This window comes from Prunus mume, linkage group LG8 (assembly GCF_029339155.1).
Source record: "Prunus mume cultivar Tortuosa linkage group LG8, ASM2933915v1, whole genome shotgun sequence".
Lineage (NCBI taxonomy): Eukaryota > Viridiplantae > Streptophyta > Magnoliopsida > Rosales > Rosaceae > Prunus > Prunus mume.
In genome coordinates, this window is record NC_142705.1 from 14,273,332 (window position 1) to 14,291,457 (window position 18,126).

General features: G+C 35.4%; 1 protein-coding gene across 3 annotated transcripts; it reads left to right on the forward strand.

The window, feature by feature from the left end:
- The first annotated feature begins 3,585 nt into the window (after window positions 1-3,585).
- Window positions 3,586-17,713, forward strand: VLN2 (villin 2). 3 transcript variants are annotated; one of them, XM_008223890.2, is made up of 24 exons: window positions 3,586-3,984; window positions 6,397-6,537; window positions 6,863-6,962; window positions 7,424-7,492; window positions 7,629-7,865; window positions 7,969-8,146; window positions 8,338-8,470; window positions 9,736-9,895; window positions 9,982-10,132; window positions 10,215-10,315; window positions 10,407-10,565; window positions 10,919-10,987; window positions 11,059-11,127; window positions 11,235-11,372; window positions 12,401-12,529; window positions 12,978-13,125; window positions 13,289-13,299; window positions 13,391-13,531; window positions 13,608-13,733; window positions 14,844-14,906; window positions 15,544-15,645; window positions 15,844-16,096; window positions 16,823-17,058; window positions 17,139-17,713. In XM_008223890.2, exons 2-24 carry the CDS (start codon window positions 6,482-6,484, stop codon window positions 17,250-17,252), a joined length of 2,943 nt encoding a protein of 980 aa, XP_008222112.2. In that variant the 5' UTR covers window positions 3,586-3,984; window positions 6,397-6,481; the 3' UTR covers window positions 17,253-17,713. The 3 variants fall into 3 exon arrangements, with proteins under 3 accessions (XP_008222112.2, XP_008222114.2, XP_088899177.1); XM_008223892.2 differs by having other exon boundaries at window positions 16,859-17,058; XM_089043051.1 differs by lacking the exon at window positions 3,586-3,984 and adding an exon at window positions 3,989-4,061.
- Window positions 17,714-18,126: the final 413 nt, after the last annotated feature.

The following is an 18,126-nucleotide window of genomic DNA, read 5'->3' on the forward strand; positions in this document are numbered from 1 at the left end:
TTAGATCCATCCTTGCTCAGCTCTCTCTTTCACCACTCTAGCACCACTGCCGCCACTCCACATTCCAGCCTACGAACCAAGCTGCTCTACCTTCCCACCGTCCCCACAAACCCAATTGCAAAAGCTGGCCAAAGTCTTTTTCAAATCCACTTTCTTCATATGGATGTTCATTTTTATATTTGTTAGATTGGTTGAATGGATCTCGCAGGGGAGCTGTGGCTGAGTTGAGGTTTCGATGGAGAGTGGGGCGACTGGATCTCCCAGGGTAGGGGTAAGTGTTGGGTTAAGACGGCTAGAGATCAGAATTAGAAAGGCGACGACTGGGTTGTGTGGGAAGATCAGTTTGGTGGTTTTGGGGCAGCTACTGATGTTGTTGGGATGTACAGTGGGGTGGTGGTGCGATGGAATCGAAGAAGATGATGCATTACTTTGGGTTTGTGTTAAAAAAAAAAAATTGTTTTTAAAATTTTACGTTATTTAATTATTCTACATATTTGATTTTGAATAAGTTCAAGCATTTTAATCTTTAATAGTTAAAATTACCAAAATACCTATGCTACATCAGCGAATTTAATAATTTTTATTTGAAAATTAACGGAATTGGGCAACCTTTGTCACAAAATTAAAGTTTAGGAGGGAGATTAAGTCATTTAAAACTTCATGAGGTAAATTGAGATGATTTAGAAATCACAAGAGTATTTCAACAAATAAGCCTAAAATTTATTTCTCATGCCTATCCTAACCTATCCAAAGAAAATGTGGATTGATTGGAATTTTTTTTTCTTTAATTAAAAGGTATCTTGGACATTCTCAAGGTCCTGGTGCCCCACCATTAAACAAGCCTACTCTCTCTCTCTCTCTCTCTCTCTCTCTCTCACACACACACAAAGCCAAATGGTTGAAAAAAGGGCGAGCTGACCAATTAAATAATCCAAGCCTAATCCATAAACTAGCTTTTGGGATGAATTTTGTAGCACCTAGCTTCACTTTTAAGAATAGTTCAAAGTCTTGTCGATTAACGTCTTGAGATTAAATGAAACGCTTTGTGGGGAATATTTTGGAAGGTTATCAACAAGGTTTAGTCTTTATATTTCATTCTGTCCTACCAAAATTCATGTTGAATATAATTAATAAGTTATACCAACATATCAATAGCCATTGAGTAATTGACCTAATCATATTGAATAAATATTGTATAATAAGTAATATGCAGTTACAATTTCTCTAAAATTCCACCTAAGTAATTATATGGAGAGTAACATAACATGTCGTGTGCGTTATATCAAAATTTATTTTTGGTTTTCTTCACCGATAAAAAATGTTTTGTTATTATTTTTTGTTCTTCTTATAATAGTCAAATTAAAATATATGTTTATATTTAATTGGTACATGTAGGAGCATAGATTTTACACTTAAATAGAATATATATATACATATAACACGTATGTATATCATCATAGCGTATTATCTTTGGCAATATATAGGAAACTAACACGCTCTTTATCACGCATTGATGAGGAGCATACGGCACTGCATGTTGGGCGTGTGAGCTTGCAAGGTCTAACAGTGATAATCAAGGGATAAGTCGCATAAGATTATCCTCATTTCAAACACTTGTAGTGAGTAATTGAAAATCAAATCACCCATGATATCTCTGCCCATTAAGTGGTTAATGGCCCAATAAATACTAGACAATCAAATCCAATAAACATTTTACCACGGTAAGGATAAAAATATAATACTCGTGGTTTGGCAAATGGCCTATTGGACATGGTCGAACATTTTACCTTGCAAAGACATTACTTGCCTCCTTTCCTAAAAAGAGACAATTATCCTTCCTACAAATCGAAGTTTCAAACATATACAAAAATAATTCATTAAAAACACAAAAGACAATTTCTGTATACATCTCAAGCAATGATCGACAACAAAGTTGGAGTTCTTCCACAGTAAGGAGAGAAGTATTTTCGTAATACATTTTCAAAAATGAAATTTTTCGATTTAAGAGCATTGCATTTGGTGGTGGCTAGGTTGAGTAAAATAGTAACAAATTTTTGTTTGGCTCTTTTTTGTGTGTAACAATAAGTCCTTTGGAAAACAGATGATCAATTTTCAATACAGTTCAAGACACCTACCTACCACCAGTTTAGTAGTATCAACAAAAGGGTAGAACTAAAATAATTAAGTTCACAACTGATAACTGACACTAGTTGTTGATATATAAAGAGAAAATTACCTAAGACAGTAAAGTCGGTTGATGAGATCTTGGATCATCGTGTGTTTTGATTTGGCTCTCATATGAACAACCAACCTTTATTACACACACCTCATACAAACATTTAAACAAACACTTCAACAACATCATAAATAAAAAAAAACAACTTTGTTATAGTTTTTGTTGCATTATTAATTGGCACAACATGATGCACACCTTGGAATTCATTTGCAAATTGTTGAACTAATCCCCATTAACCTTCTACACCCTTCTAGTTTATCTATATAATCAATTTACAAATTAATTGAGCAATTTCAATTCATAAATTATAATATGGAAAAGTATAGCTATATATGTTCTTATCATTTGGCAGTTTTTTTGTTTTTTGTTTTGGTTGAGAAATTCTAGGATTTCATTCATAATTCAGTTGAAAAGTCACTAGCCACAAAGGGTCATTACAATAACGGAGCGGTCTAACATCAAAATTAAGACAATCTAGTGCGTCTCCATTAACAATCATGCATGATCAAAGAAACTTTGGCATAGCATCCCAACTAAGATTGCAAACTCATAATAATCATTTGGCAGTTTAAGTAGAGAAAAGAAAAAAAAAATATTGTGAAGTCTGGTTGAAGTCTTTTATTTTTTATTTTTTTATTTTTGGTCAGAGATGTTATCACTGTCATGTTTGGTAAAACATTGTGTCTGTGTAGTGAAAGAATGAGTACAAAAAAAAAAAGGTAGTTTAAAAAAATCTAGCTTCTAAGCAAAATATTGTACCAATGTTTTTTTTTTAATATTTTTTTAGAATGAATTCTTTGAGCTTACGGGGTAAAGTGGTTGAATTAAATGTGACCCACATAGATGAAAAATTCCTCCATTCCATAATTAAATTCACTATAAGAGAAAATAAAATAAAAATTCTACTGATAGAAAAATAAAAATCAATGTTATATATGCTTTGATTTTCTTTTTTCTCGCACAATAACTTTTTTGACATAAATGATATTGGAGGAAAATTCGAACGTAGAAGCTCGAATGCAGAGATAATCAATTGAGCTACAAACCCTCTGCTCCTTTCAATTTTTTCTCATGCATCAAAGAAAATAGTAAATACCATAGAATTCCCCACTTCAACATGCAAAAAGTAGACAAAATTTCCACATAAAAAAGATAAAGAAGGGGAAAAAGTGTTATGTTAACAATCCGAATTATTATATTCTTTGTATTGTACAAAAAAAGATTATTATATTTAGACAAAATTAATAATTAAAATAAAAAAAGAAATTCCAAATAAGCAAAGAGCCAACATGGCCGGTGCCCCCGTCACCGGATCTTTGCCTTAAATAACGACTTTTTCTGTCTGCCAAAAAACCAAACTCACCCTCTATCTCCCTGTCATTCCGTTTCGGTTTCGTTTCGTTTCGTTCGGTTGGTCTTCGTCGTCGTCATCATCATCTTCTTCATAATTCATTATTCATATTATTTCCATACCTTCTTTCTTTCTGTCTGAAACTCAGCTGTCTCTTTTTCTCTTTCTCTCTCTCTCTCTCTCTCTCTCTGAATTACAAATCTCAAAAGGCTTTACAAAAGTTAGAGAGAGAAGCGCACACACGCAGCACAATAATTCACTTTTCTTTCCAACTCTCTCTTTATTGCCAGCTCTGGTAGCTCGTCCTTCCCATACCCATTTCCCATCTCTCTCTCCCCCTCTCTCTCTCACCCCACCACCCGCCATCATTAAATTACACACAGAGATCCCATTTCAGGTACGTCAATTCTCTCTCTGATCGATCACTTCCTCTGTTTTCATACTCTTTTCAGCTCTATCAATACCAATTTTGCTGTATGTTATCTAGATCTCTATGTTTTTCACAATTCTTCCAGTTCTGCTCTCATGCTTATTTTGTTTGCAATTTTCATTTTTTGTTATCTGGGTCTTTATTATTTTGTATTAAATTTAATGGGTTCTGATTGTTTTCGTTTGTTTATGTATGTGTTGTGAACATTTGATCTGATGGACCATGTTAGTTTTTCTCCCTCTTGATTGCTTGTTCCTTGTTCGATCATCTGTGCTTGTTGGTATTGTTTGATCTCACCTTTTCTTTTCATGAATTTTTCTTGATTTGAATTCGTCAAGAGCTTGAATCGGTTGAATTGAGATGATTGAGTAAGTGATTGACTAGAAGATCTTAATGATTAGCTCAGTACGTAAACTATTGTCAATGATTTTTGATGAAACATTATCTGGATTCTTTCATCTGGTAAAACTTTACTTTAATCTCACTCCATTTTGCCATTGTGTAATCAGGCACGTTCCTGATCAGTTTTATGTAGTATATCTGCCAAAAAATGTTAATATGGATTTGATACTAATTTAGTTGGCAGTCCTATTGCCATTACTGTTGTCATGTTGATCACAAGTTACATTTTAGTTATTGGGAACTTTTTTACTTGTTGGAATACTGGAAGGACTTTCAAATCTGGGAAGCTATTTTCTGTGTGTTCTTGTTGAGTCGGATTCAGGAATGGTATGATCCAGACAAGATTGAGGATTCTTCTCATTAGTGGTTTCAGTAATTAGATACAAGGTTTCAAACTTATTTATATGGCAGCTATACAACTAGCCGATGTTTCATGGATGGATTATATACACCCTATTTGAAAATATCAAATTTTTGTTATTTAGATAAACAAGAAGAGGAGCTGAGTTGGATTAGATTACCGTTGTTGGCTGAGAATTTACCAATGATTCTTCAGTATTTGTGTGTACTTGAAGCCAATGGTTTGAATAGGTTTGTGCTCCAAGTTGTATGGGCAAAACAGATAGAAAATATATTGTAATCAACATAAACTTATATTAGAATGATAGGACCAACTTTGAGGCGAAACTTGTCATCTAGAAACCTTTCCCATAGGAGTATATAAAATTAATTCATGATCATCTAAGTGTGAACTTCATAGGAAGGACTGCACTTACACGTCAAAACTAGTTTCATTATTATACAAAGATAGTAACGTCTATATAGTAATTAATAAATAGTAATTTCAAGGAGTATTTTTAGGTTAATTCGGGGCTCCACTTGTGGCACCAATGAGTAGATTGAAAGATGGGGAAATCTGAGGACAGCATGATCTGTGGCTGAAGTACTATGAAAAGAAGAATGGTGAAAAAAGGGGACATATTTCGAGAAATATGGTCAAGGCAGCAAACAGAGTGGAATTTAGGTATTTGTATCGCTATGAATGGAAGGTTATCCATTAAAAGAAGTTACTAGGGACAAATTTTGAAGAGGAAGGTCTTGCGTAAAATGAGCAGAGGTGTTCTAAGTATTTTGAAAGCATATGTGGAACAAATTCCAGCTATATGAGAAGCAAGAGATGTAAGCAATGATTCGCTTATGAGAGTCAGATACGACCTAATGTGATCGGGAAATGCCTCTGGAAGAGAAACCTGTGATACTAATGCGATTGGGAAATGCCTTTTGAAATATTTTAATTGAGAAATAGTCCAAGGAAGGGGAGTCCATGAAACTAATGTTATCAGGAAATGTCTTTGGAAATATCTCACTTGAGAAATCAGTCAGGGAAGGGGAGGCTATAAAATGTTCCAAAGTCCAACTTGATTTCCTCTTCCATAGCTGAATATCTCAAGTGAAGTATCTTGAAAATCAGATCCAAGGTTCAATGGGCAAAACATAAGCTAGACCTTGATATAAAAGGACTGAGACGTACTGATCAAGTTAGACAACCGAATTCCAAATACAGTGCAGCACTTGACCTTCATTCTCTCTTCTAGCAAGCACTTGTGCTAGTCTGATGTGAAGTTCTTTGTATACAAAAACAAGTCGTTAGTTTAGCATTATGAGATATATAGTGAGGTGAGATGTGGTGAGTGCTGGCAATTTAAACATATGATATTCTCATAGAGCTGAGATTTATTGGTGCTTCTCCATTGAAGTTCTGCTTTGAGTCTCAATGCTGATATTTGTACTAGTGAGAAGAATTATTGAAGCATCTCTATTGAACTTTTGATTTGAGCATCAATGCTGATCTTTATACTATTCTTGAAAAATCAGGAAACTTAGTAGTTTAATTTTGGAAGCTCCTAAGTCTCAGACCTTGCACCTTTAGTTATTATTTTTATTTTTCATTGTTTTTTGTTTTTTTTTCCCCTGCAGTGAACTCTTTTGGAATTTCTAGATACGGAATTCAAAGAAATTCAGCCTTTCTTGAAAGTAACATTCTTACAAAGGATTTCAGGCAATGTCTAGCTCTGCAAAAGCTTTGGATCCAGCGTTTCAGGGAGCAGGTCAAAGAGTGTATCCTTTTATCATAGATGGTGACTCAATAAAAATGAGTCTGGGAGACAGTACTTTCTAAACACTATAACAAATGAGACGAACAAACATCTTACTATTTTACTTCCACAACAGAAAAGTGAAAGTGGCTTAAAATGAAATATGACCTAAAATATAATGGAATTGAGGCCAAGTTTCATGTAGCTGATCCCATATAGTTGAGTCAAGGTTTTGTTCTTATAGACAAAAAGTTAAAGTAGGTTGTACTTGGTGTCAGTTTTGGGAATATATAATTTTAAATATCTTAAACGTGTTATTTGAGGTTCTCAAACTTAACATATAATAGAGGAACTGAAATTTGGCGAATTGAGAATTTCCAGCCAGCTCCTTTGCCAAAATCTGAACATGGAAAATTCTATATGGGGGATTCTTATATAGTCTTGCAGGTTTGTCTTCAAATTTTCACTCTTTAATTATTTTCAATGCCACTATTTATGTTTTATTTTTTCTTGCAAGAATGCTGAAATAAAAACTAAATTTGTCAGTGTAACATTTTTATTTTGGGAAATGCACGAGTTCAATTTGTCTTGGGGTGAATGATAAGTTGATATCATGATTGAATAGCATTTTTGTTGTTCTCCCAATTTACTCGAGTGAAAATTATGATATCAGCTTCTGCTCTGGGGTTTAAAAGGTTTAATAAAAGTATGGTGCACATTTTTGCTCTCTACCAATACTTTTATCCATTGCCATTTTTTGCATGTTCCACCTTAAGAAAGGGGAAGGAGGGTAAGGAGGGGGGAAGGGGAAGACAAGGAATGGGTAAAGGACAGACCAAACTTTAGATTTCCTTCAAGGAGGCTTTTTTCATTCATATGTTTTCACTCGCTTATCTGTCATTTTGTAGACATCACAAAACAAAGGAGGTGCTTATCTCTATGACATACACTTCTGGATTGGGAAAGATACAAGTCAGGTGCGTTTCTGTGTGTTTGTGTGTGATGCACACATGCATAAAGCTTGAACATGCCTCGAATTTTTGGTATATTATATATAGGAGAAAGAGCTAACTTGAAAATATGGTTGCTTTATGTCGTGACTTCTTACTGTAGGATGAAGCTGGGACAGCAGCTATTAAAGCTGTTGAACTAGATGCAGTTCTTGGAGGACGTGCAGTGCAACATAGAGAAATTCAAGGCCATGAATCTGACAAATTTTTGTCATACTTCAAACCTTGCATTATACCATTGGAGGGGGGTATTGCATCTGGATTTACAAAGGTTGAGGAAGAAGAATTTGAAACTCGATTGTATGTTTGCAAAGGAAAACGAGTTGTTAGAATGAAGCAGGTATCCTGTTCTGCTTACATGCGAGTTTAGAGGTCAATTAAGTTTCTTCGATGTAATTCTGCTGGAGGTTAAAGTGAATTCACCTTGCATTTTAATTCTGTAGGTTCCTTTCGCGCGTTCTTCACTGAATCATGATGATGTGTTCATCCTGGACACTCAGAATAAGGTCTTTCAGTTCAATGGAGCAAATTCCAATATCCAGGAAAGGGCGAAGGCTTTGGAAGTAATCCAATTTTTGAAGGAAAAGTATCATCATGGGACCTGTGATGTTGCAATAGTTGGTAAGTGCATATACGGTATATCTCTGTATATATACAATCCCACACAACTCTCACTGTGTTGCCTTTTCCTCTGGTATTGGAAAAGCCTGCTTTATCCAACCAGAATTATTACCTTACATGTTTACTATCTGTGCTGCCCATTCTCACCAGTTACTTATTTCATTTGTTGAAAATTATGTTCACCATGCCAGATGATGGGAAGCTAGATACAGAGTCCGACTCTGGTGAGTTCTGGGTCCTAATGGGTGGTTTTGCTCCGATTGGAAAGAAGGTAACCACTGAAGATGATGTGGTTCCAGAGGCCACTCCTCCTATACTTTATAGGTATTCTCATATTCCGTTACTTTCTTTGTCTAAAGTGTCGATTCTTTAGTAAATGGTAAATTATCTCTCTCTCTCTCTCTCTCTCTCACACACACACACACACATACACACAGAGTGCACTTTCACATGTCTGTGAAGTGTGCCCTTTGGATGTGTTTGCATTTGCATGTGGTAGGTGTGCATAGGAAGTATATTCTGATCTACAAACTCAAAACAGTGAGATTATCTTAATTTTCCCTCACACTTGTTTCTGGACCCAATCTTGCTATAAGTCCTCATGCTTCACATAATATCTAATTGTTTCTGCAAGAGCCTCATATTGATTCTTTTGGGAAGGGGAATAATGGGTAGTAGAGGGAACATCTGGAAGGTGAAGCGTTTGGGAAATAAGGACTGAGGTGGAAGGAGGTTAGCAGTTGGAAGAGAGTTTGTTGTATGGAATGGTGCACTATGAGAAGCTGTGGCTCAAGATTCATCAGCATGGAGGCTGGAAAGGGTTGGGTGGGGAGATGGTGCTGGATTCTAGAGAGAAGGATCTCTCTTTAACCCTCTTTCCCCCTTCCCCATGTTGTTGTTAACACTTGTCAAAACTCTAGTCGGTTCCTTTTCAGAGAGAGCCTGAGATGTTGACTGGACCAAGAATTCATATAGTTGTATTATTATTATTATTACCTAAGTGCATATAATTATCACTTGAAGGAAGTTCTAGTGGAAATGTCGGTATATATTGAGGAAACTGAAGTTTAAGGTAAAGAAACCTCAGTTTCCACTGACAGTCAAAAACAAAAATTTCAATGTTATGTTACCTAATTTTGGGGAAAATGTGGAAGGGTTTGCTTTCCGCCAAGTTTCGGTGTGCTGAAAAACAAAGATATCAGCCAATATGTTTTTTTGTTGTTGAGAAGAAACGAAATTTATTGAAGCAAAGGCAAAAACACAGAAGCGGATAAGGCATCCACAAGCCAACCAAACAACACAAAAACAAAAAGAAACAGCACCAACGCCTCCCAAACTAACAGGGAAAAGCAAACCCCAAACAACCAAAAACAACACACACCAAAGCCCTTATTTAACCACAGCTGCCATATCCCTCATAATTGTGGAGTAAGAGTAGTCTTTAAAATCTTTTGTAACAGATGCCCAAAGAGCTGCCCAGAACTTTACTCTGTCCCAAAGCTCACTCACTCTCACTCCCTCTGTGCCAATATGTTAAACATTGGTATTATCCTCATAAAGTTCTAACTTGTAATAACTGGTTTTTGAAGCATAACTGGTGGTGAAGTGAAGGCCGTAGAAGGTGAACTGTCCAAATCCTTGCTTGAAAACAACAAATGCTACTTACTGGACTGTGGTTCTGAGGTATTTGTTTGGGTTGGCCGGGTGACACAAGTGGAGGACAGAAAAGCTGTTAGCCAAACAGCTGAGGTAGTGACATGCATCTGTTTCTTCATGCTGGTGAGCATATGCCTTTACAGTGATACATGTAAATATAACTCTGAATTTTTTCCTAGGAATTTCTTGCTAGTCAGAACAGACCAAAATCAACACGAATAACCCGGGTTATTCAAGGTTATGAGACACATTCATTCAAGTCCAACTTCGATTCTTGGCCATCAGGATCAGCAACTTCAGGTGCTGAGGAGGGAAGAGGAAAAGTAGCAGGTAATTATGAACTCATTTGTAAAGTACATAATAATACTTTCTGGTTAGCTTTATTTACTATTGTATATTTATGGTCTGCTAGCTTTGCTGAAGCAACAAGGTGTTGGTCTAAAGGGCATTGCAAAAAGTGCTCCTGTAACTGAGGAGGTCCCACCTTTGCTTGAAGGAGGTGGAAAGATGGAGGTCTAGTATATTTTTCATGCCTCTAGTAAAAACTTATTTAATTAGGTTTCTTTGTTGATATTTTGGAATATTGGATGTTTGGTTTTTTCAGGTATGGTTTATCAATGGTGGTGCCAAAACTCCTTTGCCTAAGGAGGATATTGGTAAATTTTATAGTGGAGATTGCTACATCATTCTTTACACGTACCACTCTGGTGATAGAAAAGAAGATTACTTTTTGTGCTGTTGGTTTGGAAAGGATAGTATTGAGGTAATTCACTATCCTGAAAGATTTAGTAAAGCAAGGTTGATATTCTTGTTTAAGAGTGGTTTGTATATTCTGGAAGGGATTTCACCATCGTGAAAGATTTAGTACAGCAATGTTGGGATTCTTGGTCTAGGCTCTGTGTTTGTTCTCCTCTTTTGTCAAGCTATTCATGGTCAAACACTAGTTTTGACCATAAATAGGACTAGTCATGTCCTTGTTTCCAGTCCAATTATTTTTCATTTTTTCATCTTAATTTTCCTTTTGTTGTGAAAGTGGCGTTCTACATTTTTTTCTGTGCTCCATTGAGAAACCTTAGCATTACTGCTAAAGAATTTTTGTTATATAACCCATTTCAGGAGGACCAGAAAATTGCTTCTCATTTGGCTAACACGATGTCCAACTCACTGAAGGGAAGACCAGTTCAGGTATCATATTATCTGTAGTCATGTTGGAAAATATGTCTTTTGGACTTGCATATAACAGGGGCTTCTTGTAGGGTCACATATTTCAAGGAAAAGAGCCACCACAGTTAGTAGCACTCTTTCAGCCTATGGTGGTCCTGAAGGTATACTGTTTGGTCTTGTGAAAAAACTTCTCTTTCATATTAGGAATCTATATTCATACCAAAATGGTTTGTTAATATCCTTTTAATTTGATTGACTTCCACTTCAGGGTGGCTTGAGCTCTGCTTACAAAAAACATGTTGAGGAGAAAGGTTTGACGGATGAGACTTATACAGAGGATTGTGTTGCACTCTTTCGGTTATCTGGAACTTCCGTTCATAACAATAAAACAGTGCAAGTTGATGCGGTATGAATGAATTTATATGTTGTAATCACTTATCCTACATGACAGTACACATTCCAATGACCTAGAGAATTCTTCACAAATTTTTGGGGAGTGACTTCAGATAGTGATAAGCAACTTACTTTATAACATTGCTTAGCTGACTTCATTGCTGGTTAGGTGGGGAGGACTCAATGCAACAAAATGTAGCGGGTTTCACATATGTCGTGCATATTAAAACTATAAAAGCCAGAAAAACAGGAAAAAAAAAGAGGCTACAAATTACCCCTGCACTTCCAATGTAGAAAAATTTATCTGATTACTAGTATGCTTTCTTTAAAATTTTCTGAGGTGCATATTGCATTATTTGAGAGAAATATTCAATGGGATTGTTTTCACTTTTTTCTTTTGATTTCCTTTAAGCATATTGTTTTCTGTTCTTCAGTTTCCCTTTGGAAGCTAGTCTTGGTTGGTCATCGGACATAATTTAACAAAGTGAATATGAATTTCTATTTTCAAGTTAATTTTAAATTATGGGTTTGGGTTTTTTATTTTTATTTTTTTATTTTTTATTTTTTTAAATTTATTTTTTTGAGAAGGTTTGGGTTTTGTATCTTGCACTGTTAATGAATTATAAGTTTGTAACATTCAAATATTAAGCTTTTTATTAATTCAGGTTTAAGGATGAAGTCACTAGAGGAATTTACATAATGGATTTAAGATGCTGTAATTGGGCAAGTGAGAGAAAGAGGGAGAGAAAAATATTGAAGCTGGAGTGGAATAATGGTCCAAAAATTCTTTGTTTTTGAAAAAAAAAAAAATCTACATGCTGATTAGGTGGCTGCAGTTTAATTCTGTTGGCATGTGTTTCCTGTGATTGTTATATGTTGTAGGAAGGTTAAGATGAAACTGCATGCTTCTGAGAGAATGTTTTCTTTGCTATTTTTGGTTGGTGGACTTCACTGCTGGACATCATCTTTATACTTTTTGCTCTTTCTGAATAATCTTTGCTTGTTGTCAATATATGTAATATAGATGTCATTTTTGTTTAGGTGGCAGCATCATTGAATTCTACCGAGTGTTTCCTTCTGCAATCTGGCTCCTCAATTTTCGCTTGGAATGGAAATCAATGCACCATTGAGCAGCAACAATTATTAGCAAAACTTGCAGAATTTTTGAAGGTATACTCTTATAAAGTATTCTACTCTCTCTGGATCTTATGTAACATTATCTGCCTATGAAATTATTGTAGATTCATCATTCAGAAGAGTTATCCAAGTAGGCTTAGTAAATATATTATAGTCAGGTTTTAATTAACAATGTTATACTGAGGACTGACATTGTTTCCACTGGTACAAGAATAAGATAATCGTCTAAGTAAAATTGATTAGGAATGTACATGATAGATGTTATACGTTGGATTGACATTATTTTGTATGTATGCTTAATGCAGTTTCTCAATAGTCGTTGAATGATCACAGACCTTGAATTTCCAGTGTTTCCTTATATGCTCTGTTTTTCTCTTGAATTTCCAGTGTTTCCTTATATGCTCTGTTTTTCTTTCTTTTTTTGTTTTGCCAAAAGATGCTCTGTTTTTCTATTTGAGCCTTATGTGCCTTGCTAATACAGCCAGGAGTCACTTTAAAACATGCTAAAGAGGGAACTGAGAGCTCAGCCTTCTGGTTTGCTCTAGGAGGGAAACAAAGTTACACCAGTAATAAAGTTTCTCAGGAGATTGTCAGAGATCCCCACCTATTCACGTTCTCATTCAACAAAGGTGGAAACTTATGCTAATAATAAAATGCTACTTTAAGCTTTCCTCTTTGTTGAATTTACATTTGACATAAAATGATCTCTAAGTTGGATAATTTGTTTGTAAAGCTAGTTCCGTTCTAACTGTGTTTATTTTGATTGTTCCCGTTTCCATGTGGATTCCCCAGGAAAGTTTCAGGTGAGTTATATGACCTTTTGAAGAGTAATTGAAATTTCCTTCTTTCTTTTTTTTACTGGCTTCTGATCTTTTTCTGTATTTAATTCAACAGGTGGAAGAAATTTACAACTTTACTCAAGATGATCTGCTGACAGAGGATATCCTTATACTTGACACGCATGCTGAAGTGTTTGTTTGGGTTGGTCAATGTGTAGACTTGAAAGAAAAGCAAAATGCTTTTGAAATTGGCAAGGTATGCCTTAATATTAACATTTTTCACATGTTTCCTTTTGTTACATTATTCATTCATTATAAAAAGATTTGTGCAGAAATACATAGCGATGGCGGCATCTCTCGAGGGGCTGCCTCATAATGTACCATTATATAAAGTTACTGAAGGAAATGAACCTCGCTTCTTCACAATATACTTTGCATGGGATCATGCAAAAGCCACTGTATGTCCTAAAACAACACACTCTCTCTCTCTCCCTCTCTCTCTCTCTCTCTCTATATATATATATATATATATACATGGCCAGTCAGTGACTCAATGGGCCCTCTATATCCTGCAAGAAGTGTTCCCACTCCTGAAGTTATATTATGCCATTAATCCTCTTTTCTTTTTTCTTTTTTTGTGGTAGGATTGTGGTTTTTTTTTTTCAATAGCACTAAGAAAAAAATTTATTTCACCATGTGCATGCAAGTTTGAGATCTATGCAGTGTGTGCAATATACCCATATAGATAAATTTTAAGGAATTCTTAGTGTAAAATAGGGAATAACGAAACACATTAAATTCAATGTAACAATGTTTTCTGTAATTTGGAAGGATTTTTACCTTTTCTCTTCATTTTAAGCCGTTAGTTGAGATACACTAGTCTTTTGATCTAGAACCAAATCAAATGTTGGAAGCATGCGCAGAATGCAGAAAATGATAATTAAAAGTTCAAATCTCGTAATGAGGGAAGTGATAAACTGCCTAGATGGGAAGATAATTGTTTTAGGGATCATTACGGTAATGTCAGGAAGTTGATTCAAAGAGTTCATGGTGAAAGTATAGTGACTTTGAAGCATCTATAGTAGAATATCATGACTTATAAATATAGAGGTATATATGTAGAAGTCTATCTTCTCAAAGAAAAGAAAAAAGTGTAGAAGTGTAATTTTGTAAAAACATACTAGTCGATCAATGCTCTTTTTTTGTCTTTTGTCTTTTTTCTGGATAACGTGGTGTTGATTAAATTCTCATTGTGGTAACTGGTGATCTACTTCATTCTTCAGTGGAATAATTGTGTTAGGGATCATCTAAAGTGCGATTAAATTCTGTAACTCTTGGTAGTGCATTTGAGACGCCAGAATTTTGGTTATATGTGTTAGAGGCAGTGTGTCCAAATTAGTTTGTGATGTAAGAATTACTTTGATTAGTAAACTGTAAAGGAAATTGGGGTAATGTGTTTAAAAAGGCTGTGGATATTAACTGCTTTAGTTCAAAGTAATTTATTATGGATTGATTATTCTAGTGTGTTCTATATATATTTTCCTTACAATATGTATACTAAACTGTAGGTTCAAGGAAACTCGTTCCAAAAGAAGGTGTCAATTCTCTTTGGGATTGGCCATGCTGTGGAGGTAAGCAATCTATATTATCAAACATGTTGCGGTGTAATCTCCTCTGATACGTTTGTGCAAAATGCTTTGTAATAAATTGTCTAGTATATACAAAGGATCCAGGACCATATTATGTCTAAAGATTCTCGTAACCCCATTCATAGTTCTTCAATAAATAAAAAACATAGGCTACACAGTTCTAGGGGTTCACCTTATAATTCAATATTCTTACCAGCACCTCTCCAATCTATTAAACTAAAAGAAAAAAAACAATAAATCTCTGTTAACTATGCTAAATACCTCTGGGTATTATAAAGTTGCGGTATTATAAGGAAGTGGAGTACTCTAAGGCTTCAACCTTTTGTTTTCTTCCTCATTTTTTTGGACCCGAGCAGCCCATTTGGAGGGGGTGGGGTTGAGGGTTCTGGAATGATAATTGAAGTGGTGAGTTTGTAGACACATCACATGTGCTCAGCTCACTCTATTGGAACTTCTCAAATTACAAGTTGATTACTGAAATCATGTTTTATTTATAACAGTTTGAAATGATTTAACTACATTAAGGGTAGAAATCTGTCAAATTTCTTAATTTTTTTTAGCATTACCATATATTATCCTTCTGTAATTCACGGAGAAAGGATCCCTGTTGCTGACCCAGGACAAGTCCAGTGGGAATCAAGGAGGACCAAGGCAAAGAGCTGAAGCCTTAGCTGCTTTATCATCTGCATTCAATCCATCCTCCGGAAAATTATCCCATACGGTAATTAAAATTGGTTGTGCCAGTAGTTCCTTCCATGAATCAATACTAGTCTTGCTTTATTGTTTTTGTTTCTCAGCACCTCTTCGTTTTTATATTCTTTTATGATCCATGCTCAATAAAATTGTCTGCTACATGATGATGGTTTGGAATGTGTTCCAAGGCCTCATATTCAATAATTCAACTTCCATGCAATCACAGGGCCAGGATAAGTCCAATGGATCAAGTGAAGGAGGGCCAAGGCAAAGAGCAGAAGCTTTAGCTGCTTTATCTTCTGCATTTAGTTCATCCTCTGGAACCAAACCTTCTCTTCCCAAGCCTTCTGCAACGGGTCAAGGATCACAAAGAGCTGCAGCAGTTGCTGCGCTTTCAAATGTTCTTAAAGCTGAAAAGACTAGGCTGACACCCGATGCCTCTCCTGTGCAAAGTCCTCCCTCAGAAACTAGTGCTTCTGGTAAGGAAAGAAGAAATACTTCTGATTACCTACATAAAATTCTATGCATGTTAGAGAATGGTTCTTTCTGTAATTTCTTTTATCCTGACCCCAATAAAAGCCACTAGTCCTGCATGGTGAGTTTCATTGTTGTTATACATCTCTTTTAAGCATACTCTTTCCCCTTTTTTTCCCTTTTGATTGAATGGCGGTGTGTTTTATTCTGTATTTACGTCATTTGTAAGGAACTTGAATGAGGGTTATTGTTCTTTCTTTTGGTTGTCTAAGTTAGTGGTAGGGATGCTATTTTAAAATTCAATTTTGATAGATATCTGGAATTGTGACTTATATCTCTCCACTGCTTTCTACTTCATACAATAGTGACCTGTAAATCATTTCGTCTCTGCTTAGACAACATAGTTAACCCTACTTTTGAGTTATATTAGATAATTTAAAAGGCTGTATACCAACAAAGTGCAAGCTCTTTTTTCGCCGATTGATCTAAGTGAAAATCAATGCTTGTGATGTTTACCAATCCTGCTCGCGCGCGCCACCCCCCCCTTTCTCTCTCCTCCTCCTCCTCCTCCTTTTCCCTTCTCTCTTCAGTAAATTTTTTTAAAACTAGGAATTAGTCCTAAGCATGATAGATGCTAGCCCTAACCTCAGATCTGTTGCTTCTTGACAATTTTGACTTTGTTCTCGTGAATCTGAAACTGTATAACTTTTGTTACACTTGGGTACTTGCAGCTGAAGCAAAAAGTGAAAATGCTTTCTCTGAAACAGATGGTTTTCAGGAAGTTCCTGAAGTCAAGGAGACTGGTGAAGCACCTGCATCTGAAAGCAATGGGGATGATTCAGAACCAAAGCAAGAGACAGTCCAGGATGAGATTGATAGTGAAAGTAGTCAAAGTACTTTCAGTTATGACCAACTAAGGGCTAAATCGGAAAATCCAGTAACCGGCATTGATTTTAAGAGAAGAGAGGTTGATCTTTTGTGAATCTTTTCATTTCATCAGTATATGTTTTGAAATCATAGTGACATTTCCTCTGTTTGGTTTTTCAGGCTTATCTATCAGATGAGGAGTTTCGGACCATATTTGGGATGATGAAAGATGCATTCTATCGACTGCCGAAATGGAAGCAAGACATGCAGAAGAAGAAAGCCGATTTGTTCTAGAGGCTGAAATTCGTTAGAATGAGTGATTTTTCTGTGTTTATTTGCCTCCTAACTTACAATTCATTCATTTTGATCAATTCTTCTCTGTGGGGGTAATTGTGGGTTTTCTGGTACGTGATGGTGGTGCCTGGATTTCTGTCTAGCACTTTGCTCTTGATGAACATAGCGTTGTGGTTAGTATCGTTATTGATTGAGATGCTGCCTAAAGAGTGATTTTTATCTTATTTTATCTTTCTTAACTGCTGCTGGCTCTTGTAGTGATCACAGATGATAGTCTTATGGACAGCACGCAGGTCAAATTCTTTTATTTGCTCCATATGTATTTCATTTTGGGGTTTCCCCAACTATTTTTTTTATTTTATTTTTTAGTTTGTTAAAAGGGGGGTTGTATATGTAATACATTTGTATTTTATATACTTGTGACCATTATAAAGGAATGGGAAATTGCTTGTGGTTTGCAATTTATTGGGATTATACATTGAACGTGCCGCTTATATTTTTATGAAAATAAAATCATCTCTAAACATATTAGATAAGAAGTTATAATTAATGGCATGTTTATTTATTGGAATGGGTATGAGAAGAATAGAAACTATTTCAATATCTGACTTCTCTGCGATTACTAGACGTAATGAACCAAAAAATATATGGGTCTTACCTTAAAATTAGTAGTTGATCCAACGAATTCCTAACTTTTTGTGTTACTAAGTTCTCCGATTTCTTACTTGGACATGTTTTTGTTGATCACTTTAATTCAAGGTGTATTTTCACCATCCTTACTTGATACATGTTCATAGATATAATCATAGTTGACTTCTTACTTTGTATTTATGGAACCATGTTTATGTATCAAGTGTTGAGAAAAGTGAATATA

Excerpts from the sequence above, each read along its gene's own strand:
- VLN2 (XM_008223890.2), top strand. The coding sequence starts at position 6,482 with ATGTCTAGCTCTGCAAAAGCTTTGGATCCAGCGTTTCAGGGAGCAGGT. Across the intron at positions 7,866-7,968 it reads GAGTTGTTAGAATGAAGCAG|GTTCCTTTCGCGCGTTCTTC; the intron begins GTATCCTGTTCT and ends TTAATTCTGTAG. Across the intron at positions 16,097-16,822 it reads CTCAGAAACTAGTGCTTCTG|CTGAAGCAAAAAGTGAAAAT; the intron begins GTAAGGAAAGAA and ends GGGTACTTGCAG.